General features: G+C 40.0%; 2 protein-coding genes and 1 long non-coding RNA gene across 7 annotated transcripts in view; 1 reads left to right on the top strand and 2 right to left on the bottom strand.

Annotated features, from left to right (window-relative positions):
- LOC116151631 (coiled-coil domain-containing protein 144A) overlaps positions 1-26,004 on the bottom strand; it is a 112,136-nt gene that overhangs the window by 53,375 nt on the left and 32,757 nt on the right. The gene's annotated exons all lie outside the window — the stretch shown is intronic.
- LOC135322699 (uncharacterized) lies at positions 1,886-6,222 on the top strand. 2 transcript variants are annotated; one of them, XR_010383489.1, is made up of 3 exons: positions 1,886-1,995; positions 3,592-3,774; positions 6,089-6,222. It is a non-coding gene; the product is annotated as an uncharacterized LOC135322699 (long non-coding RNA). The 2 variants fall into 2 exon arrangements; XR_010383488.1 differs by having other exon boundaries at positions 1,886-2,325.
- Positions 5,583-24,974, bottom strand: LOC135322698 (ankyrin repeat domain-containing protein 26-like). Of its 4 annotated transcripts, XM_064492868.1 has the most exons (6): positions 24,834-24,974; positions 18,105-18,478; positions 17,336-17,526; positions 15,530-15,740; positions 10,739-10,784; positions 9,452-9,573 (listed from the first exon to the last, which is right to left on the bottom strand). In XM_064492868.1, exons 2-5 carry the CDS (start codon positions 18,366-18,368, stop codon positions 10,773-10,775), a joined length of 678 nt encoding a protein of 225 aa, XP_064348938.1. In that variant the 5' UTR covers positions 18,369-18,478; positions 24,834-24,974; the 3' UTR covers positions 9,452-9,573; positions 10,739-10,772. The 4 variants fall into 4 exon arrangements, with proteins under 4 accessions (XP_064348937.1, XP_064348939.1, XP_064348936.1 ...); XM_064492867.1 differs by lacking the exons at positions 9,452-9,573; positions 10,739-10,784 and adding an exon at positions 5,583-8,235; XM_064492869.1 differs by lacking the exons at positions 9,452-9,573; positions 10,739-10,784 and adding an exon at positions 5,583-8,231.

The following is a 26,004-nucleotide window of genomic DNA, read 5'->3' as shown; positions in this document are numbered from 1 at the left end:
AGAATGTAGTTAATAAAGCGAAAAGAGAAATCCCAGAATGGGATAAAATATTAGCAGATCGAGTATGTCATAATGGACTTTTATCTAGAATGTGTAATGAAATCTTATAACTCAAAAAAGACAAATAACCCAATTAAAATGATATTCCATTTATTCAAAGATATACAACTGACCAATAAGTACAAGAAAAGGTACTTGGCATACTTATATAACAGGAAACACAAATTAAAACCATAATAAGATACTATTTCACACCTATTATGATAATTATAATCCAAAAGTCAGGTCAAAAGTGTTGACAAGCATATGGAGAAACTGGAACCCTCTTATACTGCTGCTGAGAATGTAGAATGCTGCAGCCACTTTGGAAAACTCTTTGGCAGTTTTTAAAGTTGTTGAACATAGAGTTACCATATGACCCAGCAATTCCACTAGACACATATGCAAGAGAGATGAAAACATATGTCCACACAAAAATTTGTACATGAATGTTTATAACAGCATAATAGCCAAAATTTGGAAACACCCCAAATGTCCATCAACTGATAAATGGATTTTAAAATGAGGTATATTCATATAATGGAATACTATACAGCAATAAACAGGAGTGAAATATGAAGTTTGACACGTTACAACACAGATGAACCTCGAAATCACTCTGCTAAGTGAAAGATAGTCACAGTACATCACATATAATGGGATTCTATTGTACATGAAATGTCCAAAATAGGCAAATTGATAGAGACAAAAAGTAGATTAGCCATTGTTTAGTGCTGGGCTGGATGGAGTGATAGGGAATGATAGTAAACAGGTACACTTTTTGAGGTAATGAAAATCTTCTAAAATTGTATTGATCATTGTACATATCTGTAAATATACTTAAAATCGTTGAATTATACATTTTAAATGGGTTAATTATGTTATATGAATTATATCTCAATAAAACTTTTAAAAATGAGCCTATTCAAGTGAATTTTTAAATTAAGGCATAGTGTACCTCTAAAACAAAATCAGACGTGTTTGATAGTACTCAGGGTTTAAAATATTACAAAATCCTTAAGAAAAGAGTTATAGCTAAGAGTAAGGCCCATGAAGTCTGCCTAGATTTCTATTCTAGTTTGACCCATTATTACTATATGATTCAGGCAAGTTATTTAATCTGAAAGTTATTTAATCTGAGAAATGGGTGTAATAAAAGTACCCATGTCATAGGTTTATTAAAGAGATTGAGATCTGAAGTAAGTTCATGTAGGATTTCAGACTTTCATAATTTTTATTGTTATTCGCAGACAACCCAGTGTTACCAACCTACTACAAGTTCATTTCTCATATGCACTGCTCCTGAAACAGATGTGGTACAAACAGGTCCCAGATTCAAAGAACTGCTGAATTTCGTGGTGCAGAACACAAGCACATGAGAGTAGGTGAGGAAAGACAACAAGAGCTGGAATAAATAAGAAAGGTTGTCTAATGCGTGTGAGAAGACCCAAGCTGGAGGAGGAGAAAGTGAATCTCAGGACAGAATGGCAAACTGAGAGGTAGGGATGCAAAGGAAGATATCACTAGTGGAATAGTGAAGAGATTGGGCAGGATGAAGATGCTGGAAAGAACATCTTTGAACAGGTAGGACTGAGCTCTGCTACACATGATAGGCTAAGATGTTTAGATACGTGGGGTATTAGTGGAATTTTTATCTTAACTTTGAAAATTGTGGTTTTCTTAGAGAAACAGGATTAGTTGCATATTGCCACCATTGGGTAACAGTTCTTATATTTGAGAGTTGTGTCAACCACTTAGCCAAGTAGTGGTAATGTTTAGCTCTGTCTCCAGTGGGCTTTTAACCAAGAAGCAAAACCCCTATCTTAGAAAGAAGGGTCAAAGGAAAACTGCACCAGATGAATGGCTAAGGAAGACCTGACTCAGGACTTTTGCAATAGAGACTGAAGCTATTGCAACAGAAGAGAGAAACTGAATTCCGCTCTTCTAGAACAAACGGTGAGAGGGTTTTTAAGTGCTGTGGTGAACTAGCGGGAAAGCGCTGAGGGCTGATGGTGGGGAGCTGGCCTGGGTGATCAGGCTGCTGCGGTTACTAAGTCCCTCTTGCTGCTGTTAGGCCCCAGCTCTCCCAGAGACCAGGGGCTCCCTTCCTTCATGGTTACACGTCAGAGGGCCAGCTCCCACGGCCCCGAGAAAGACACTCCAGGATTACAGAAGATCTGCATCTCAAAGGAGCAGAGAAACAATGTGCAATTCCAAGTTTCCTGAAGTCTATGCTCCAAGAAATAAGAGGTCAAGGGCCTGGAGTCAGGAGAAATCTTTCTAAAGGTTAGTCCAGCTGAGGGGAACATTAAGGTTCATCTTGGTCAAAGGATGCATATTTTAGAAATTCTGTCATGTGGAAACAGCCCTTGAATGCTGGTAACGCTTTGGAAATATATATGCATTTACGCAATGAATTATTTTTAAATCAAAAATGTTCTGGGTACAATTATATGCATTATAAACCAAAGGGAGATCTTTCCTTCATTTAGTTTTCCTTTGGATCTCAAGGCCTTATTACTATTTTTTCCCTGTCAGAAAAGAACTATGCCTTGAGGCTTTCCTTCTTCAGGCAATATTTTAATGCAGAATTGCGCTTTATGAGCTATGACAAGTCCCACTTAATTTCCATCTTCACTTCAGAAACTAAATGGACTTTGAGGCTGCCTTTGTGCTGGTAATTAGGGCAAGTGAATGTGAATCTCAGTGTGTTTAAGTGGTAGCACATGTATTACTTTCTCTCTCAAATTCACCTTTATTCAAATGCAATATCCCACAACAGAGCATACTGAAAATTCAGAGCCTTGTGGATGACCCACACAATCATAGCATTAGTAGCTAAACTTTGCATTTCTATGGTGCTCCATAATTTTTAATCACTTCCTCGTACATAATCTTATTTTGTCTTCCTAGTAACCACTGTGGTGGGGTTTACTACAGGCTTTTATAGCTGTCATCCTGGAAATGGCAAGACTTGACTTTGAGGCTTTGGGCTCCTAGCTTAATATCTAGTTAGAAACTGAATACTTTTTTCAGATCTTGCTAATTAACTAGCATGAATTTCAAAATCATTATGCTCTTCTCTTTTTAAGTGATTAAATTAAGATATGGCATAGTATTTAATAAGTTTCTATTTGTGATACAACTTTAAGAAGGCTTCAGAATAACTGAAGCCCATTAAATCAGTTGGGGCCTTCGACTATAGGCAAAAAAATAAAGATTACAATAAAACAAGATTAACAAAAGTACTCTTACCCTTCTTCTGAGACTGAAACTCAAGAATAGCCTACGGCATTGACAATGAGAAGAAATGTTTGAGAAAAAGCTGCATATGCTTAACATATATTTGAGAAACTTTCTACATGTCTGGTCTAATGTAATAAATACCACTATGTCAATCTCTATCCAAAAGAAACTATTTAACATACTATGAATGTAGGCAGAAAAACATAACTTTTAGTACTTCAATCTGAAATAGACATCAAGTAAAATGTCCAAAAATTACATCTTTAGCTTGATCCCTTATGTTTCAAGTATTTTTTCTGTCATCAGGCAACTTGCCCAGCCCCCTTCTCTCCACTACACGAATCCTTGTCAAAACTGCACACCTGCGGTGCGGCGCTGACAGCAGTGGGGGAGACCGTTCAAGATTGTGACGGTGATAGAATGCTCCCAGCTGCAGGTTTTGGTGCAAAACTGCCTCCAGATGGAAGGATAGCTCATGAGTTTGCTTTGGTAAGAACACGTGGCATGGACTGATACTTTGAAAAAAATATGTTGGATCTTTTCATTAGTTTGCTGCTTATGTTGTGATCACCCATGTAGCAAGTTTTTGTGACTATACATTCGGCTCAGCTTTGGTAAATGACTGGTTTAGGAGTGTGTGATTCATGGAAAAGAAGGACAGTTACATAGACTAGTAGTAAATCTACTTGAAGTGCCTCTGATTTATAAATACGGGTTCTATTCTGGTTATCTATTTCTGCGTATCAAACCTCCCTAAAACTTAAGAGGCATAAAACAATACCTTCTGTTGCAGTCATCATTTGTGGGTCAGGAATTGGGCAGACTACAATGGGGGTGGTGCGTTTCTTTAAGAGGTACGGGGCCCCCTCACCTTGGATGGCTTGACTGGCTGGAGATAGCTGGAACTCCTCTACTGGAGCCATATGTCTAGATTTCACTCTGGCTGTTGGTTAGATTCTTCAGTTCTCTCTCTGTCACATCACCTGAGCTCATACGTCTATTAAGGTGGTTCATTTGCTGTGTCTGACACCTAAGGATGGCTGACATAGCTGGGCTGCCTACACACCTTCCCTTTTTCTACATACAGCCTGTCCATGTGGTCACCACGGGTTTCATCATGGTGCAGTGGTCCCAAGGTAGTCAGATTTCTTACACAGCAGCCAACTTCTCCCAAAGCGAGTATTCTAAAAGGCTGGGGCAGAAACTGCAGGGTCCTTTATGCCATAGCCTTGGAAGTCCCAGAAAGTTATTTCTCCTAAATTCTCTTGGTCAAACAAGTCACTAAATTTAGCCCAGTTTCAAGGTAGGTGAAGTAACCTTCACTTCTCAGTGGGAGGGGCAGCAAAGAATGTGTAGCTGCCCTAAATTTACCATCTTCCAAAATGTCATTTCTTTTCAAATACAAAGGGTTAGTTATGGCTGGAATTAATTCTTTTCAAATGGGATGCAATAATTATGGCTATAGTTAATTATGGTTTCAGTATAACAGAAGAGATATGACTGGAATAAATATTTCTTAATTTAATGTTCAATTTACATAGACCTACTCCATATTATATGATTACAAATAAGCAATGTACTGATTTTTACCTTCAACATAAACCTCATATAGATAGTGCTGATAGGCCCAATCAACCTTACCCTCACTTGCATTTTCTGATGAAATAATGGGAAAAAATCAGTGTAGGAAAAATTTGGGGGGAAAATTTTAGCTTTTTGTAATAGTAATGTCTCCCTACCCTGCCCTATGTATTATAAAAGTAAACTTCCATGCCCGATATTTTTGTAGGTCTATTTTGTTTTTATTTTTCTTTACAAAAATAATGTATGACATTTTTTAGAAGTTCTGCAAGAAAAATTGGCAAAAATAAACAATAATATAATCATTTGTGAGAAATTACTGAGCATAAGTCTGGTACTTTATACTCATTTCTTATATAATCCTCATAACGTTCTTAAGTGCTGGGTGTACCAGGACTGTCACAGCACACTATTCTACCAAGAGCCACTCATATCAAATACAGTGAAAAGAGTACCCCCAGGAGCTGTGTAACTTTGCTCAGCCACAGAATTTAGCCAGGTTTCCAGGGGACAGGACTTGGACCCGGATCAGTCTTATTTTTGAATCCATGCTCCTAAACACTACTAAACCACATTTTTTACAAGTACCTGTAATCCTACCTCTCACAAATGTGCTTTCTTAATACAATTATATATATCACACACACACACACACTCTTCCAGAAGCTTTTATATGATTAAACTTCATCTCCCCTAAATATATTTTAAAAGCTGTATTTTCACTTTTTTTCTATATTTATTATGTTTTCTGTTCCATCACCCACACAATTTCAGGAAAGTTTGCTGGAGGGTTTCTTTCTTCTATGCAATCATTCACATGTTACAACCCCAATGTCATACAAAATGAGTATCTGTTGGGAGTTTGTTATGATTTTTTAAATTTCCAGAGCTCTACCTATAAATAGTACATGGTATTGAGATCAGAATATAATTGCTTATTATTCCAAGTACATGTTCCAGGAAAAAATTTAATGTGAAAGTCTGTATACACTTAACATTTTCCCATGAAAACATAAGTAACCTAGACAACACTTTTAATGTCCCTAAAGTTTGTCTTAACCCAGTTGCAAATCCTATGAAATCCTGCCTTATTTTTAGATAAGCAAAAAGTATAAGGCTCATATCTTTCTGAATATGTAGCCAAAACTTGAAAAAAATACTGTACTTGGCTCAGGTTTTCAGTGTTGAAAGGCAATATGAAACCTCAATTCTCTATTTGCAGGTTCTGGTACTTGGTCATCTCCCTATTGGACATCATCAGTGCTCTGCTTTTCATAACCTGGGACATAGACAAGATGCTGAAACACCCCTGGCACCCAGCGCTGACCCCAGTGGACTCTCCCGTGGGTCTCCACCTCCAGCAGACAGTGGTACATTGATGGCATTCTCTGAGTGTGACCCTTTAGCTCAGGATTTTTCACTATTTTTTATCCAAAACCTGTACTAAATTATGGATTTTATATCTTCACTCTGGACCCACACAACTAACATAAATATGAAATAATGCGCTCCCAGGCCATCTCCCTCCGCCGACACCACGCTCACTCTCAAGCCCGGGAAGTGGCAACCTGTGTGTAAGAAGACGCGTCTGGCTCAGCTCCGCGGAGCGTGAATACCTACCGGGTCTTCTCCTCCTGCTGAGCTGCCGCCCCCCTTCTTGCCGCCGCCGCCGCTGGCGCTCCGGGTCCTCCTCCTCCTCCTCCTGCCGCCGCCGATGCTCCGGGTCCTCCTCCTCCTCCTCTCTCCTCCGCCTCTGGTGCCTCTGCTGTCCCTGCTGACTCTGGTGCCCCTGCTGCAACTGGTGCCACATCTGGGTATTTTCAGGGAAAAACCCCAAGACAGTATTTTCAAGTGTCATACCATCCACATAAAAATTGAACTTCCAGAATTTACAAATTAATTATTCTGAGAGGATAAATTTTACATTCTTTTCCAAAATCCAGTCTACAGCAGTTAAAAATTCATACAGTTACAACATAATATTTTCTGTTTACAATCTACCTGTTTTCATAGCTTTTCCTACTACACATGATAAAGTTCTCATCATGGCTACCAAGGTTTGCAAACACACTATACTTAAAATATATTTAGCAGCATATAAAATTGGATTAAAAGGAAAAGAGGTACTGCTGTTAAATAAAAGTGAAAATAAAAGGTGATAATAGAAACAACTCCATAGGAAAATAGATCATAATGTATTTCTGTTAGGACATCAAAAACTTTCCCATCAGAGCGTATGCACAGCACTAATGAAACAATTCAACAGCACTTTAGTCCTGAGCAGAGTACAGCTCGGCTGCAAAACTTTGGTTAATACAAGTAAACATGAACATTTAACGCAAACTGTTTGACATTCTTTGTTAGTAGATTAAGGTCAATTCCATTTCTGTACACCAAAAACAGACACATCTTGACTGATTATATACATCAATAAAAAGGCAAATAACTAAAAAAGCCAAAGAGAAAACAGAGGAAAATAAAACAGTGGTGGTGCACTGAGACCTGAGGTATGAGACGGTGTGGGGATGGGAAGGGGGCAGAGCATCTCAGGACTGTAGGGCCGTCTTGAGAGAGCAGAGCAGGAGTGAAGCTGAAGTTTCTGGCAGGTGTTCCGGATGACTTCATTCGGGCAATAAATGCTCACAGGGCCGGGTTCTCTGTGGGCTGAGATGTGCGTAACTCTCACCTCCTTCGTGAGCCCTCTCGAGCAATGCAGACTCCGTTTTTGTTTTCCTTTCACAAAGGCAGTCTTCTGCTGCCGGGAGCAGTGACCCCAGCTCAGCCTGGAGGACATTCAGGTGAGCTTCAGCTCACTGGCTAGTGCTGGAGGAATAGCAGAGTTTGCCATCGACCTCTTCCCTGCAGGCGCGGCAGCGCCCACGCCAGCTGAGAATGAGCACAGCTACCTGTGCTCAGGCTTGAGTTAGGGTGGGGGCGGGGAGCGGTCCTCCACCCTTCTAGACTCATCTGGCTGGTCTAAGAATTAACCTGACATGAGGCAGACTAACAGGAGAAAAATAAAAATTGAATAACACGTGTACTTCCTTGGGAGACAGCCAGGGTAAACTGAGTGAACTCACCAAGAAGGCTGCAGCCCTCACCTTCAACATCCTCTTCAGCTGAAGACTAAAGAGGAAGCTGCAGGCAGCAGTCAGTTACAGAGATCAGCTACATGGAATGCCCGGAGGAATGAGAAGTTCAGTTAGACAAGGGCCGGAAAGGTGTCACCTTGGTTTAGACGTGGGAGTCACGAGTGACTTGCTGCGTGGGAATAGAGGAAGCGAAGACACACCAGCGTGGGTGGGGACAGACTGCTGGTGGGGAAGCAGGCAAATCCTTCAGGATGTTTGTCTTCAGAAGTAAGACTGTCTGGTTCATAGGAGAGGGAAGAAACAGAGGGAGATGTTTACAGAGAGGGAAATTTGAAATCATCACTGAGAAGGAAGAAGGTGCAAGTTAACTAAATAAAAGTAGTAGGATCGCTGGGCAGTGCGTGACTTTCTTCAGCAGCACTTAGATGCCTGGGGGGATGTAAGGGGGAAGAGTGACAATCAGTCTGTTGTGCAGCTGGGAGTTTTGCCAAGTAAGCACACTGAAAAGACAGAAAAGGGAATAAAGGATCTAAGTAGGAGTTTTTAAAAATTTAGCTCCTGGAAATTGTTGAGAAGGAGAGTATTTCCTTTATCATCTTACATTCATTGATTGGGAACCTGCAAATTAAATTGACTAAAGAAGATTACTGTGAGAAAACAATAACGTATGAATACATGCAGGAGTTCACAAAGCAATGGGACTTGAAGGGGTGGCTAGAAGTGGGGGCTTATATGCAATTTAATCAGTGACAGGAAAAGGAGAAAGGTATTTTCTGAAAAACAAATGACTTCTTGGTGAGAGGGGAGAGAAAGGGCACTTATGGTACAACAAGTGACATTTAGGGAAGATAGACAACGCCTTAGGAGAATGTATGGGAGAGATGGCATGTTTGGGACAACGTCCGTTTGAGTCTGGTGCTCGGAACTTGTCTCTAATTTTAAGACTGTTTCCAAAAAGTAAATAAATAGAGAAAGTGAAAAGCCTGAGGCAGATTTCGTTTCTCCATGAGGAAACATCTGTGAATCAGTGTTTAAAGTGACATATACAAAGCTTGATGGCACTGTCTCGATTGTTGTGATCCATCAGAACACTGCAACACCCACAGCAGATCCAAACGCTGTCCGTCTAAATCTTTAGGTCTATAGACAGCGATTAACGCTGGAAAATTCAAAAAAGCTATCAATCAACACGGCTCAATATCAACAAGTTCGGTGGGTGGCTGGGTGCTGTTTAAACAGCTGGCATCTGGGCTCAGTTTGAGTATATAATACTCCAGAGTGCTGGGTTTTATTCCCAAAATCTGCTTACAAGTCAATGAGATGCAGAGAAACGTGGTTTAAAATACTACACCAATTTTAATCATGCCCATAGAATGCAACTGTATTTTCCCTTAATAAACAGGGTCAGTATCTTACATAACGGGCAGTAAATAAAATGTTAAGCGAACAGCCCAGCAGGTAAATATTTACTATTTATCTTGCAGATCATATAATTATTCTTCAAAATCTCCACATATTTTTCACGTGCTTTCGAAACCAGATCTGGACTTAGACTTGATTCGTCCATCAAGGCTGTGAGAGAGTCTCTAGGACTTAGATTCAAGTTCAGTAGTAGCTGGAAAGAAAATGAAAGAATTAGATTCTTTACTTAAAATACTTCATAGGTAACTAAATGACAGTTTATTTTTTAAGAAAAGCTGAGACTCTTCTTAGTTTTAAGAAGAACGAAAAATACCTACACACGATTACAACACAAAATACAAGATTACTATTCTAGACTTTGCCCAGGGCTGCACGTTGAAATAACTGCTCCTGTGGCTAAGGATCAGAGCCTCCGGTTTTCTCATTCTTCATTCATTTACTCGGCAACCATGTACTAAGGCACTGTGATAAGCAGTGGAATCACAAGATGAAGATGACAAAGCCCACCCTGAAAAATCATGTACCGTAAACTGGAAAACTAGATGAACAGGCAATTTCGGTACAGAGACATAAATGCCATGACAGGTATAAAAGAGGGCGCAGTCGGAACACTCCGAAGGGACGTCCAGCTTTCTGTCAATACTGTCCCCTCTCTGGTGGCCGTGATGTGTAAGCAGATGCCCAAAGGAAGAGGAGAAAGTGTGGGAAGGAGAGGCAAGAAGCAAACACAAAGAGCGGAGGCAGGAAGGGCGCCCGCGGAACTGGACGCAGTCGGACCAGCCGCTGGAGCACAGGGGCAGAGCAGGGGAGTAAAGAGATACGGTTGAAGCCTTTGGCAAGAGCCAGATCGATGTGGGTGTTTTTCTTCCAAGCTAAGGAATTTGGAATTTTTCCTGAGGGCAAAAGGTTAACCCGTGACAAAGTGAATGACAGGAAATTAATTGTCATCCACCGGGGGACAGGTACATGAACTGTGATTGCTTGAGTCTGGGATTTTGGCCGCAGTCACTACCAAACTCGAGAAGCTGATGACCTCCATGCTTTCTGAGAACAGGTCCGTGTGCAGGTGACAGGCCCACGGGGACAGCAGAAGAGGAAGGGCACAGCCAGAAACAGAGAGAGAACACAGACTTCCTGAGATTTTTTTTAAAGCTATGGATCATGATGAATAAATGAGGAATAAGTACACTTATCATTATGAATGAAATTGTGCTTTCACATTTTTCGTTAGATGTGTGTAAGAAAAAAATTTAACATAGTATCTGTTATTCAAACAATAGAAAGAGGTGCCATTTACTGTTTCCAGTGCATTTTGGAAACAAATATCTAAATTTAATTCAGAAATGTTGGCAACATACCTTCTTTTAATTCTCTATCTGTATTATTCTCCAACTACTTCCGCATCTGAAATAAGTCAAATATTATTTTTAATGTGTAAGTTAAATAAGAAACACTATCATAGGAATGACAGCTAGCTTATGAAATGTGGCCTTTAAATAAATACTTTTAGGGACTTGACCTAACTTGAGGATTGCTTAAATAGAAAAAATAATCACAGAAATAAAATCAAATAAATTCCTACTTACTTTGATTTTAGATAATAGAGAGCATATATATGTAAGGCTATTTAGATTCCCCTGATGGAAAGCACAATAAACGCTGCCCTGTCAGATACACAAAATCTCAGAGGGCGATGCCCGATCTCATTAGCACAAAGAGTTTAAACAATTCAAGTCTACATTGAATTCAAGTCTACACTACAATTCATGTTCTACACTGAATGCATTACTCTGCAGTTCTCAGAAAAACTGCCCTTTATAAAAGTTTAGTTTTTTTAACGTTAATGGATTTTTCCTTAAAATGAGCTTTCCATTCCTGCACTTTTAGAAAACTAAAATTTGAAGGACTGTTCTTGCTAATGTTTTTAGCACAGAATCGTAGATGCATAAAATGAAGAAGTGTTCTGTTATAATGTCAAGTGAAAATTCTACTGGCAAACAAGTTAAGCAAATGTATTTTGCTCTCTGTATATGACTAAAATATTTATATCAGAAAATCTGCTTGAAGAAAAGAAAAGGAGAGACTAGCGACAGTTTGAAAAGTTGGATTCTGATTCACAACTTCCTAGAGTTAGAAATACGGAAAACAATACGTAATTCTTTAAATGTAACTTTGTTTCCATTCTAGAAATTAGGGCCAACTTTTTGAAACTTGACTTAATTAGTTACGTATTTAATTATGAAATGTGTGGGGACATTTCAAACTACAAATGTCCCCATCCAGAGTGTTCTTTTAAATACCTTTCTTATAAAAGTCACCCGCTCACTAAACAGGGTCTAAACTAGTCCACCAGACATAAGAAACACTGTGGTGGTAACAGCGACACGAGAGCCGAGGACTTTGTAAATGTTAGGTGCAAAGACAAAATTTGGGGCTACCATTTGCCAGTATTTTCAGAGACTGTTTTCCGTAACACTGTCTGACAAGAGCATTCTACAGAGGCCTTCTGCCATCAACAACATGACAACAGTGCCAGGTGGGTCCTGTGAAGTGAAAAACGCCTAACAGATGAAGGGAGAAGACTTTACTGAAATAAATTCATATAACCGTTAGTAAACACTATGCAAAATGTAGATCACACTTTCACATGAGCTGAATGTAAGATTACTATCTTTTCCTCTGCAAAGCTATTTTCCTAAATAGGTACTTCTGGGACCTTTATGTTTATTTCTAGGTGAGGACCCCCATGTCCAGATGGTGGAAGTGGTCTGAAGTCCAACATTAATAAGGAGAAGGAACCTGCAGCTTTACTTAAACTTTTCCATTTAACAAAAACACAGAAAGGTGAGAAAATTATACACAGGAAGACAATGTATCAGCAAGTTTTAATTGTAATGGTTTTTAATTAGGAGCATTCTCTCCTAACTGGCAGTTTGCAGACTATGTCCCATAGAAATGGAAGGTCCCACTGTGGACACTGCAGGATTGAGGTCAAAACTGACGTCACAGGCTGGAAGATAATGCTGCCCTCTCTTTCCGAGATCAATTTGATAAAAACACACTTGCCACACACGTATACACACACCTTCATTTCCAAAGTGAATATGTTCTCAGATTATTGATACTTTTCAGTTAAAATTTGGTACCATTCTTATTTTAAAAGTTATAAACATAAGTACAATTCCAGAAATGTAATAAAATCAAGTCATTTACCTGCTCTGATTCATTATCCTGTTGTAAATAGGTTAATGTATGAAGGAAATGACACTTGTCAGTTTGTAACTATTAAATGCATGTATTTTGCTGCAGAGAAAGGAAATGAGAAAGTATTTGTTGATCAAGGAGCTAAAAAATTAAGTACAGAGAAAAAAGTGAATGAAAGAAAAAGAACTGGAAGAAGTTGAGTGATTGTCTTTCAAAAGATAACACACTTCCTCATTTGTAAATTCAGACAAAATGAAATGAGGGCAGGAGGGAGTCCACAGGGCAGAGAGCTGATAGCAGAAACAAGGTTACTGAACTCTGCCTCTGCCTTATGAAAAGTGAGCTTAACTACTGTGATAGTTTGATTAGAATTAAAATTCACAGTGGATGTGCCCTGCCTTGGAAGCATACTTTTTTAAAAGAAACGTGACCAGATTCTGCTGAGACGCAGTGCTGTGTCATGTCAAAAGTTAAAGTCTTAGGAATGTTAATCGTTTTAGCTCTGGTGCACTGCTATAATCCCATTTAGAAAAACAGCTGCTAAACGGAATGGACATTTGAGAAATTTAAGTTACTTAAATAAATCATTAGAAAATGTTTGAAAGTGTCAGTAATACACCAAAATTCCAAAATCAATGAGTGTAAAATTTAGTCTTCCTATTTAAAATAGATCTGAAGGACATTTATTAACTATTGTGGCCATGCTTCACGTTAGGCACACCAATACTAAAAAACTCTTGAACATAAAAAAAATCTTTAAAACAGAGAAATTTTGTCTGTTATAATACTGTCTGGAATCCATTTTTAAGTTTTCACTTCTCAGAAAAAAATTCTATGTGCAAGAAAATCTAACACTGATGTATCTGCTCAGGCTAATTTTAACTTTTTGTATTTTATAGTAATATAATTAAATAACATAATTGAGTAAAATTGTAAAATTGCTTCTGACATGTAGGACAAAACATCCCAGAAATAAACTAGAATGTGAAATCTGAGGGTAAAAATTAGCAAAACAGATACGGGGTCCATCTGTCACCGCTATAACGATGTCAGGTGACAAGGCTATACTTCATGCAGCGGTAAGAGAGGCAATAAACCCAAGTGTAACGAACTGGAAAAAACTTGCTTCGACAACCAGGACGACTGAAGTCACAGACTTAGAGCAACACTTCTGTCAAGTTAGAAAAAAATGCTGAGTAAGCTGGAACTTCACAGTAGGAACAGTCCAAAATATTAAAACCTTGCACATGAAGGAGAATGTTAAATTCAACCCCAATGCCATTTTTAACATTTTGCTTTCTAGAGCCATAGCTGAAAAGCTGTGGAAGTCTGTTGTTTTGTTAAGCCCCATGCAAAAACCCATCCCTTCCTGTCATTTTAAACAGTATGTTCACACCTCTCATAGCATTACTTTATGTTTTCCCAGCAGAAATAATTACATCCCTAGCAATTCCACAAGGCACCTTCTTTCTCTAAGTCTAAGAAATCTGTAAGCAGTAAATGTACAGTAAGTCCTGTGAGGCGCCCGGCAGTGCTGAGGGAGACGTGTCTCTGCACCCGGACAGAGCGGGGCTTGTTAACCTCCCTGCTAAACCTAGCATGATTCGGCCCCACGGCCCCACAGAACTACGTGTACCTCGGAACTACAACACTGAGGTTAAAATAAATCATTTTCCAGTGTATCTAGAAGTACTAAAACATAGACACCTCTTTCCCCAAAAAACATTAAAGGAGAAAACTGTCCTCAGGAGCTTTCTCTTGCATTGCTTTTGCACTCACACTCTTCCACCATCATCCTGCAAAGTGACACACTGTCGATTTTTTGGTGACAACTAATGAAAACATTTCGAGTTTGCATCATGCTTAGCCACTGGCGGAAGTGTTAGCCATGCATTTTTTTTTTTAACACCACGCAGTCCGGTTTCATGACTCTGAAGCACTTAGACTCAATTTACCCACAACACTGTCTACGAAACCTGAGCTTTATTCTTCTTTGATTTATTATGACACGAAGCCAAGTGAGAAGAAATGGGTTGAGACCTCACATAACAAGGGCCCGTGTTACCCTTCTCTGCATCAAGAAGATCATGAAAACACCATCAAACCATAAACCAATGCGTACCGCTTTAAATGGCTATTTTAACAACGATACACAATGAAAACTGGTTGTAATTTAAAGACTCACTATCGTTGCCACCTCGGTATTCCTGCAGGTGAGGGCAAGACAGAGACATAAGTGAACTTCTTGTTAAAAATTGAAGTATTTGCTTTCCTTGACTACGTATTTAGAAATGTTCTACAACTGCTCAGTAAGACATTTTATAACAATTAAAATAACAATGCTAGAAGTAAAATAGCAATTAAGGATGTACTCTTACAGAAGAAAATGATAAAAATTTTAAACTTAAAAACGGAACTTAATATTTTTAGTGTTACAAGTTTATTGAATTCATAAAAAGAATTTATCTTGGATTCCTTTAAATAAAAAGCATCCGCATGTGCTTAAGTAGCTCACTGCCAATCATTTACTTGTGCTTAGGGGTAGAAAAACTGGGCTGCAGCAAAACTTGAAAATTACTATCAACCAATGCCAAAACGAAATCAATCAGAAACTAAGCCAATCGAGGGAAAGTGGATCTCTAGTTATTTGGCACTAATACTTAACTTCTAAACTAGAATTTAAAATGGAGATTTTTAAGAAATTTAACATTTGTCAGTTTAGTTGCATCTATTGAATAAAGTTAATGACAGGTATGTCTTGAAAACTACAAGTCCAGGGACTTTAAAAAATTATAAAATTTGTCTCCTTTCTTTATTAGCACAATTAACTATGGCTTTTACTTAGTGTGCATCAGTCAAAGAAACAACTCAGAATTTCATCAAATTAAAAACAAGAATTGTATCAGAAATCTGAAACCCAAGGAAAAAAAGATAATATAACTAACCCGGAACAAGGGAACGCTCAAGTTAGTTGAAGGGTCGGAAAAAGTCCTGAAGCGCCTTCTTCGAGTAGGACTCCTTTTGGCCTCCACGCTAGTACCAGAAGCAGAAGGAGGTGCGCCAACAGGCCTTGCAGGAACAAAGCCAGGGAAAGAGCTCTTGTGCTGTCTCTCCAGCAGAAGCTTAGTGCTCACCTCGGCCAGCCTCTCATTAACCCTGCGAGGATCGCAAAACACAGATTTCATTCATTTCATTTTCTTCCTAAGTGATGTGTATTTTTACAGTTGCTATAATAGTAAACAGATTGTCCCATTAAACTGCGTTTTAACACCAAAAATACGTCAGCGAAGACCTACTGTAAACAATTACAGTTTAAAACTGTCCTAAAGAAGGACGTACGTGCCTAGGGGGGGGCCCTTAACTAACAAGTACTTCAAAGTGGGGAGAGTCAGAGATGGAGACGCCCCCACAGAGGACCCCCACTGCCTTCTGCACCGGCTGCATCTAGACATACTCACCCTCAGTAAACCAGTTTAGAAATAAAAGATAAACCATTCCTCAAAGCCATTTTCAAGCATTTGCTTTCACCCCCCTTATATACACATTTCACTCATTACCTGGGAGAAAGGAAGCATGCGGCACTGAGCAACAGTTTAGAGCCACCACCTCTGGGGGGCACCAGGCGGCACAGTCGATGGTGGGAAAGAACTCCGACAGCGCCAGGGGCAATTTCAAGTGTCCCCCAATTTCCCAAAGCTCACTTTGTTACTTCGCTTTTACCAGAGGCCTACATCAGCACCTGTTTTCCATAATCAAACAAACTCTCAAGCGGATTTTCACTTTTATGGGAAAAAAGCAAAAAGCCAGAATAGCGCTGGGTGTTTGTTTTAGCCCGAGCCATCAGAGGGGCAACGAGCGCCCCGAGCAGCGAGAGGGGCCCCACCGAGCTCCTTCCGCAGAACCACACTCAGTGTCCCGGCATCACGCCGCCACGGCTTAGGACTGTGTCCGTGAGCGCCTGTGCTTTATGCATATTTATTTCATGCATCCACCAGCAAGATGTGTCCTAAGGTAACTGCCTCTTTGCTTTACATCGACAACTTTCATAGGAACGCTCTACTTTTGGATAGCGGGGAGACCTGTAGCTTGTAACACTGCTACTCAGGCACCGGAGGTGGGACCCGCCCTTTCTGTCTCCCACACACCCCCTCGGGCAGGCCACCACATTCTTCTTAGCCACTTTGTGAACCACTATGCTGCCCTTCACCCCTATGTGAAGTTCCCCCTATTCCCCAAGCATGCCTTTATGTAGCGGAGACAAACTTAGAAGGGTACAGTACTTCGTCTCAGGGTGCCCACGAGCGGTGACACCAAATATCACAATCAAGAACGTAAATTCACCAAATACCAGCATGGGGCCCCTTGGGTTTACATTGTGCTCTTCCAAAACACAGTCAATTTTAAACTCACTAACATTTCTATTTATGGGAATTCCAGCTAGAAATTTGTGATAATATGGCTGTCTAAATTACAAAGTTTGCAAAACCCCTAGCTTAAAGACTAGATCAGGTTAAATATATGCAAATATAAAAAATAAAGTCGTGTAAAAGCAACAAAAGGCAGGGAGATGCAAACTGCCCTGGACTGACATTTTAAAGGGGAGTTCATTTGCTAACATCATTTCCCCAAATTACACTATCTAGTTAGTTTTCACTTGCTGCTCACCTCATGAACCTGGCTCAGTAAGAATTATGCCTTAGAGGCAAATTAATGACCTGAGTTATTTTCTATAATTCTATGTTTTGACTTACGAGCTAAGTTCACTTGCCAAAGACTTTCTATTTTCTAGCTCTTGCAGGTACAGTTGTTTGTATTTTTCCAATTTGTTTTCATTAGAATCGCTTTTAAGTTCAGGCTCCAGATCTTTAACTCTGGGTTCCGTTTGACTAACTGAAGCACGCTTATACTCTGTCAACACGTTTTCTTGAAATCCTGCTTGTGCCTAAAGCAAATTAAAAGGATACAACTTTAAAAATAATTATAACCTGAGTAATTACAGTCTATTTGTTCCCTTTAGTTTTGAGTCAATGACTCAGAGAGCAATTTTAAGTGTGAGAAAAAAGCTGAATGTTAAACTACTTATTATCAATGTCAAGTGAATTAAATCTGAATTACAAAATTAAAGTTGAATCACTCATATTAGTACTCATGTAATGTCATAGTTCAAAGAATAAAAGGATCAATTTAAAATTTTAAAAGTTGAACAATACAACTTAAGAGCAATCCCCGAGTGTGGCACAGTATTTACATCACAATATATTCTTCTCCTCCTAGTAGTCTTGACTTACACCAATTGGTCTTAAAAATGATTCTCTAGTGAGAATTGTTCTGAAAGATCAATTTAGTGATAGTGATGATGGAAACTGAATTATTTAAAGGGAGTAACAAATGCGGCCTTCCTTCCAGAAATCTACAAAACCAACTGCTATATGGGAAGTAGAGGAAACACATAAAATGTACACATCAGAACTGTCATTCTCAGCAAAGTGAGTTAGAGCACGTTACAGATCAGTGTCTCACCTGTAAAAACTGGCTGATTTCTTTTAGTTTCTCTACTACATCATGTCTTGCTTGTTCTTCAGTTTCCTGTCTGTGCTGCACAGCTCGCCTGAGTTCTTTCAGTGCTTCTACTGCATCCCGTCTTGCTTGCTCTCCAGGCTCCCGTTTGTAATGCTCCACTTGGCTGCGTTCCACTGGGTTCATTTCGAGGTGACGTCTCAGGTTTACTGCTTCTTCCTCCAACTTCTTCTTCTCCTCCTCTAGTGCTTCACATTTCCTTTGCATCTCTTTCACAGGTAATAGGGTAATAACTCCTTTAGAAGAAGCTGAGTTTCTGCACTCAGATGGAGAACTACTGAAGATGTAGACTCCTCTTTTGCTGGAAGATCAGCATTCTGCATGAAAAAGATAAAATTGTTTGGTAATGATGTTAGCAGACTGAGAACAGCCTAACTCTAACCCAGCATCAAAGGTTGAAATAAATTCAGTTACAATAAAGTGGCATATCTACCTTGTGGAATGGAGAAACACAAATTACTCAGAAAATCAAGAAAAAAGTTCAAACCACCAAGAGTCACAAAAATATACTGTTTATTTTCATCATCTTTGTTATACATTTGTACTTGATTTTACAATCTTATTTTCTGTAGTTGTTTCATGTCTTTCCTACATAAAATGACTACAAGTCACCTCTTAGTAGAAAGTCTCTTAGCCCTTCCTTCCCCAAGTCTCAACTCTTCATGATTTTTAAAGTTTAGGGAGATCATATTGAGTTACTTAGGGCTGAATTAATAAATGCCTCCCAAAACAAGACTTTGAAAAAAAGACTGCAATTAATACATCTTACAAATATGGATTCTAAGGCCATAAGCCTTTCTCTGAACTACAAATATTTTATGCTAGTTTGAATTCCATGCCAAGGAGCAATGAATGATTCACAGAGTTAAGGAGAAATCCATCTCCTAGTGTAGTGGTTTAGTAAGATGACCGATACATTTTTCTAAACACACAAAAAAGCCTTAATTCTTGTAATCCTTTGTGGCTCTCCACAAAACAAGAGAACATACTTAACAAAAACAAACAAAAAAACTTGCTGGAATTTCAGTGACACTGACTTGGGAAGAACTGCTTTCCTTCAGATAGAAGGATTATTTGCTGAGACTAGGCAGGCGGAGGTGGTGGTTGTAAAACATCTCTACAAATTCCTTGGCACTTCCCCTGCAAAATTCCCTCCCCTGAAGTATGTACTGGCCTCAGTTAACTGGTTTCCAGGGGACAGAATGCAGGGGCACCGCTGTGTGGTTTCTAAGGCTAAATGGCCTCTGACTTTCACTCCATAGGGATGCTCACCCTTAGAACACAGCCACCACGTTGTGAAGCCCAGGCCACCTACTGAGTCTTTGTACACACAGCTGTCCCAGCTGATGACCCCAGGGAATGTCCTCAACCAAAGCCAGCTCCAACTTCCAGACATGTGCATGAACAAGCCTTTAGATTATGCTAGTGCCCGCTTGATGCCAAGTGGAGAAGAAATGAGCTGGCTCCACTGAGCCTTGTCTAAACACAGATTTGGGAACCAAGCAAATGCTGTTTGGAGTCACTAGGTTTTGAGGCAGTTTATTATATAAATTATTAGCAATAAATCACTGGCACAGATATTGATATTAAAATGGGGCACAACCATTAGAAAAGAACCCAAACTGTGGGGATGCCTTTGCACCTGGAGGTAGGTGAAACCTGAACAGATGTAGAGACGAGTAAGAGTGAAAGCCCAAAGTGTCCACGAGACTGTGAGTGGAAGCCTGAGGGCCCTTGAAGGGCTGAGAGGGAAGGATTCTAGGCCAGGGAAGGAAATGACACTGAAACCGGAGGGAACGGGACCCTTGCTACCGAACAGCTGAAAGTAAAATTGATGAGAGAGATAAGCTAAAACAAGCAAAAAGATTATTAAATAGAAAGGAACCAGGACTCACTGGGTTCAAATATCTGTATCCCATTTAAAGCATCTCCACACGCCCAATTGTCACATAATGGGTAAGCAGAGAAATGGCTTCCGGGCGAAGATCAAATCTAGGGTGCTGCCAGGAAAACAGTCTAAAGATGAAGCCAAGACTTTGTTGAGACCGTGGAAAGGTTTAACGTGCTGCCTCAAATTCCTTTAAAGATCTTAAAAGCGTAAGAATTTCAAAGGCACGGTCCCACAACAGCTTCACAGGAAGCCCAAGGTGAAGAGTTTATCTCAAAAAGACGTGAGAATAGCTTTTCCAATGGCAGGAACCCCAATAAAATTCACAGGAAACTCAAAGTTTTAAAGAGAACTGTGGTAGCAAAACTACTGCTTGCTAGCTTGGACTGAAAGAGACAAGACAGTGCAAAACGGGAAGAGGCCTTTGGGTTTTTCTTAGAAGGTCTACGAGGAGGAAGCTGGCTTGAGAGAACCACTCAGCTGCAAACGCAGGTCACTGCTCATGAAAGGGACGGAACCAAGAGCTCAGAGAGGGCGGCGAAGGAGAACCCCTCCCAGGGTTAGGACTAAGTCCTAATCAAAGAGCCGGCAGCATCGGGCTGCACTTCAGAACTGCTACGGGCCAGTGTGCCTCCCACCTTCCAGCTGTGAGAGAGGGAGTCAGCAGTTCAGCAGAATGTCGGGTGTGTGGTGGTAAATAACCCGTGTCTCCTTATCCTCAAGCCCCAGCACTGAGGGGAGTATACCCAAGGGCTGTATTCCAGAACCACCACACCCAGGAACCTCAGCCCCACCTGGACCTGGGGAAGATGGGAAAGTAAGGCCTTGCACTGGAGCCTGAGCCTAACACCACAGCGACCGAGACCTGCTTGGGGACTGAGTGGGGATAAGTGGATTTCTCGTGTGGAAGCAGTAAGAAAACGTTGTGGCTAGTGAGTAGATTATGCTGGTTTTTGAGTGTCTCCATAAATTTTCAAAATTAAATTCCATAAAAAAGGTAGAATATGGGCCAACCTTAAGTGACTTGCTCCTAATGAACAGAAAACAGTGAAAGTCACACCGAGTGAACTGCAGGGCTCAGTTTCAAAAGGCAATTCAGCTTCTGCCTCGCTCTTAACCCTGGAACCCAGTCTCAGGTGGGCAAGCTCAGGCCACAGAGACAGCTTACGTGTTCCAGGGGACGGGGTCCACATGCCCGCCCCACCTAAGCCACAGCCCACCACCCACATCAACCATCAGACATCAATGGGTGAACCTTCACGTGATTCCAGCCCCCCGCCTTCGAGCTGCCCCACCTGAAGCTGAGAGGAATACAGGCCAGCTGTCTTGGCCACACTTTTCCTAAGTGCAGGTTGTGAACAAAATAAATGCTTATTTAAGCCACTGAACTTTGGGGAGTTTGTTAGGCAGAAACAGATAAGCACAAAAGTGGATGAAAAAAGACAGTAAGAAATGTAACTTGAATATAGTAGAAATTGGTCTCCTATAAACTGGAATGTAACAAACGTTGAGATTAACTTATTAATGACAAAGTGCTGATGAGAAGCAGCAGATAACTGAAAGAAAGACCTCAGAACTAGCGAGAGGGAAGATACTTTACAGTTCCATCCCATTACAGCTCCTTACAAACAGGCATGTATTTCACAGTTTCCCCTCAACTTTGAGGTTAAGGAAGACTGGTGAGCAAGGAGACACAGGATTTGAAGTCTAATAATTGAAAAACAAATAGAAAGAGTCAGTTTACCAAAATCAGCCTTTTTACCTCATTTCAATTAACTGAAATTCTAAGAGACAGGCAGCTTTGAGAACGTATTAATCTAGCACTCACTCTTCATTTTCCTTTCCTCAGAGACAAAATAAAATATTATGGAACCATAAATGTAATGTCCTTTCACAGTATTTAAATTAAATACAATTTTTCCTTTACCTTACTTAAAAGCTTGTTGGGAAGGGAAGGTAAGATTGTCTCAGCTTCATGTTGTAGCACGATGCTTCTCCATATCAGAGATTGGCTTTGAACTTTTGAAATTCAAATCACTAATCTGTTATCTGTTTCTGATAAACTGATTGAATATTATCTAATTTTTAACAGCTGTACTCTTGGAAAATTTTCCTTGGATGGGATGAAATATTTATTTCATTAATTATGCATTAAGCTATAGAATACAGCTAGGCGCCTCTCCTTTTAAGTAAAAGGAGGTAGACACATGGAGCTGACGATGCAGGATGTACACCAAGAACAAGATCGGCACCAGTGTTACACACAAGAACCAAGCCAAAAGAGGACTTCATCGTGAACGGCAAGAGGATGGATTAGAGAGGTTTCCAAAGAGGAAGGTTGATTTAATCTTTTCCAGGCTTAACCTTTTGCCTCTAGATACTGAAATCTATGGATGAGTCTATGAATTATAATGAATGCAACATAATGAAGTATATTGCAGACTGAGTCAGCAGATCCCGTGACCATGATTTGATGGAAACTGGAGTGAAGTGGGAGGCACTGGGTGAGAAACTAAAGGTCTGAATGGGGGGGAAGGGATGGACTTTACCTTTGCAAGCCTACTTTCTGTCATGTCACAGAGTCAGCAAGGCATAAGCTGGCCACAGGCCCCTTCACGAAGCAGCAAATCTCCACAGAAGTAGAGTTACAGACATTCCGTGACACTGAATTTTTATTATTATGTAAAACAACTGGAAATATGCAAGAAGACTCGGAAAGAGTTCTCATAACATCTGAATTGGTACTGGCATAGGACAGACATACATCAATGCATCACCACTGACAATCTAAAAGAAACCCTCACATTTACGGTCAATTGCTTTTCAATACGAGTGTCAAATAACTGAATGAGACAATAATAGTCTTTTTAACAAATGGTACTGGGACAACTGGATATCCACATGCAAAAGAACAAAATTCGACCTCTACCTCATACAATATATAAAAAATTAACTCAAAATGAAAAAGCTAAAACTACAAAATTCTTAGAAGAAAACACAGGGGTGTGTCTTCATGACTGGATCTGGCACTTGTGTCTTACGACAGTAAAAGACAGAAATAGATTAACTGAACTTCATCAATATTAAAAACTTCTACTCTTCAAAAGACACCGTCAAGAAGGTAAGAAGGCAAGCTCCTGAACAGGAGGAAATACTTGAAAATCCTACTTCTGATCAAAGAATTGCACCCAGGATACAAAAGAACTCTGACAATTCAATCATAAAAAGACAACCCAATTTGAAAATGGGCAAAAACCTAAACAGACAGGTCTTCAAACAAGATACACAAATGGATAAACACATGAAAACATCCCCAACATTCTTTGTCAGCAGAAAAATGCAAATCACAGCCACAATGAGATGCCAGCTCACACCTAGCAGGAGAGCTGGTGGACAGTGGTGACAGGAATGCATAGAAATTGGGAGAATTATACACTTTGGATAAAAATGTTAGATGGTGCAGCCACTCTGGAAAACAGCATGGCAGGTCCTCAAGAGGTTAAACAGAGTTACCATATGACCCATTTGACAGCATTTCCATCCTTAAGTCTGTTCCCCAAAGAAATGGAAACATGTTTACACCCAAACTTGGACAGAAATGTTCACAGCAGCATTATTAGCAATAGCCAAAAAGAGAGGCAACCCAAAGGTCCATCAACTGATGGATGGGTAAATGGTTTAGCCCCACAACCGAGTACTGTTCGACAATAAACAGAAATGGAAACACTGACAAGCGCTGTAACATGGATGAACCTTGAAGACGTTTTGTCAAATGAAAAAAGCTAATCATGAAGGACCACACAGCATGTGATTCCATTCCTGGGAAACACCCAGAGCAGGCACATCTATAGAGACAGAAGTCAGACTGGTGGTTGCCAGGGGATGGGGGGGCTGTGGTGCCGGGGGTGATGGCCAAGGGATGCAGGCTTTCTTTTTGGGGTGATGGGGATGTTCTAAAATTGATTGTGGTGACAGCTGCACATCTCTGAATATACTAGGAGATACTAACTATGCATCCTAAATGGGCGAATTATATGATACGTGAATTTTTTTCTTTTTTGGTGGAGGGAAGTAATTAAGTTTTACTTATTTATTTTTAGAGGAGGTACAGGGGATCGAACCCAGGACCTTGTGTATGCTAAGCATGCACTCTACCACTTGAGTTATGCAATCCCCTTATAATATGTGAATTATATTTGAACAAAGTTAAAAAAAAAATCCAAAGGCAGGATCTAGACAATTTTCTTAATTCTCTATTTTGGGTGTACAGATGTGATCTGAATTTCTCCGTGCATTGACAACATGTCTAAAATGAAGAGAAAATGAAGGCAATGCCTAACTTCAACTGGTTTGTATAATGACCTTTCTGCACAAGGCATTCTGAAATCCATGAAATAAAGACACACAGATTCGATATCCATTCACAAAAGTGAAGATGAGACATGACAATTTTCTGGAACATTCCATGAAACATTATCCTCTGATTTGATCTAGCTTGCCTCATTGTGGTGAGAGATCACTAACAAATACTGTTTAATAGGAAAAAGAAAGTTAACTTCTGTGAGGAAAGAGGTATAAATCTCAACTTCTCTACGGGTAAATATTATAAGAAAAAAATAAAGAATGGCAGAATGAAAGTCAAAGTTTAAGAAACAAGTGCATTATAAAGATAATAAAAGTGAAATTATAAGGAAGATGCAAAAGAAAGCTGTCCCTGAAAAGCTAGTGTCCTGCAACACTCTGCGCTGCACACTCACGGCCGACGTGCTGAATTTCATACGTACTGGATTCGCAGTTTGATGTGACTTCCTCTCTCCATCCCGTCTCTTGTTTTCTGAATTAGTCTTATGATGTGCTGTCACCTCCAGGGACGCTTCCAACATGGACACTTTCTTTCGGGTGTCAGTCAGTTCTTGTTGAAGCTGTCTCATATGGGCCTAAAGAGATAACTCTGTTACTGAATTTTAAGTCACCTTATCATTAAGTTACGTTAATAATATATAACTCCAACAAATGGACTTTGAGAACTATCCCCACAGACATCAATTCACCTTCTTTTCCTCAGACATTCCTGTTTACTGAGTTTCATTAAAGACACAGAAGGAGTGACCCTCCTGCCTTACCAACAGTAAGTTAACTTAGACGATGGATGCAGCCCCACCAGCCATTCCCTGCCCCTCCCAGGAAGTGGCCAAGCTTTACCCCCACTGAAGTCTCAAACAGAAAGGGGTGTGTGGGTGGGATGAGTGGTGGTAAATTCCACACTGTGGAACATTCTCCCTCTTTCTCATTAGAGGCTTAAGTTCAGAGTTCTTCACATATTCAATCTGGTGTTTAAAGCCTTCCAACAGACTCCCATCTCACAATAAAAGCGAGGTTATTCCAGTGGCCTTTGGGGACCCGAGACAACCTGGCCTCCCCTGCCTCCTGGACTGCAGCTCCTACGGCTCCCCCCACCCCTCCCACTCACTCCCTTCCTGCCACTCAGGACTCTGGCTGCTCCTCCTCAGTCTGAAAATGGGACCCCAGTGCCAAACTCGAACATCACAGAGCGCTCCAGTTCCTCTGTACTGGACAAACTTAGATCCAAATGACAGTAACTGAGCCTTGCAATGAGAACTGTGAGCACATTATTTGAAAAAATGTTCAAAGTAAATTATAAATACAACATGGGAGACTAAGTCAAACACAGTTTTGCTAAAATTTACATTTGTCCCAAATTATGACTCAATGAAAAGTAGATGCCTTCAAGGAGTGGAGAGATCATAACAATACATGATTTGAGATGGAAATATTTCTGAATTTAGTTCCAAAAGACATGAATAAAAACAAAGTTATATCAAATAAAAATGTATGAAAAGCTACTGAAGGAAAAGTACTGCAAGATACAGCATTTACACATCAGTTCATCTGGGAAATCTGGATTTAACTGTCAAAGTAATCCACACAATTGAA

The sequence above is a fragment of the Camelus dromedarius genome, chromosome 12 (genome assembly GCF_036321535.1).
Source record: "Camelus dromedarius isolate mCamDro1 chromosome 12, mCamDro1.pat, whole genome shotgun sequence".
NCBI lineage: Eukaryota > Metazoa > Chordata > Mammalia > Artiodactyla > Camelidae > Camelus > Camelus dromedarius.
The sequence above is the reverse complement of the archived record's forward strand: the minus strand, read 5'-3'. Positions and strand labels throughout refer to the sequence as shown.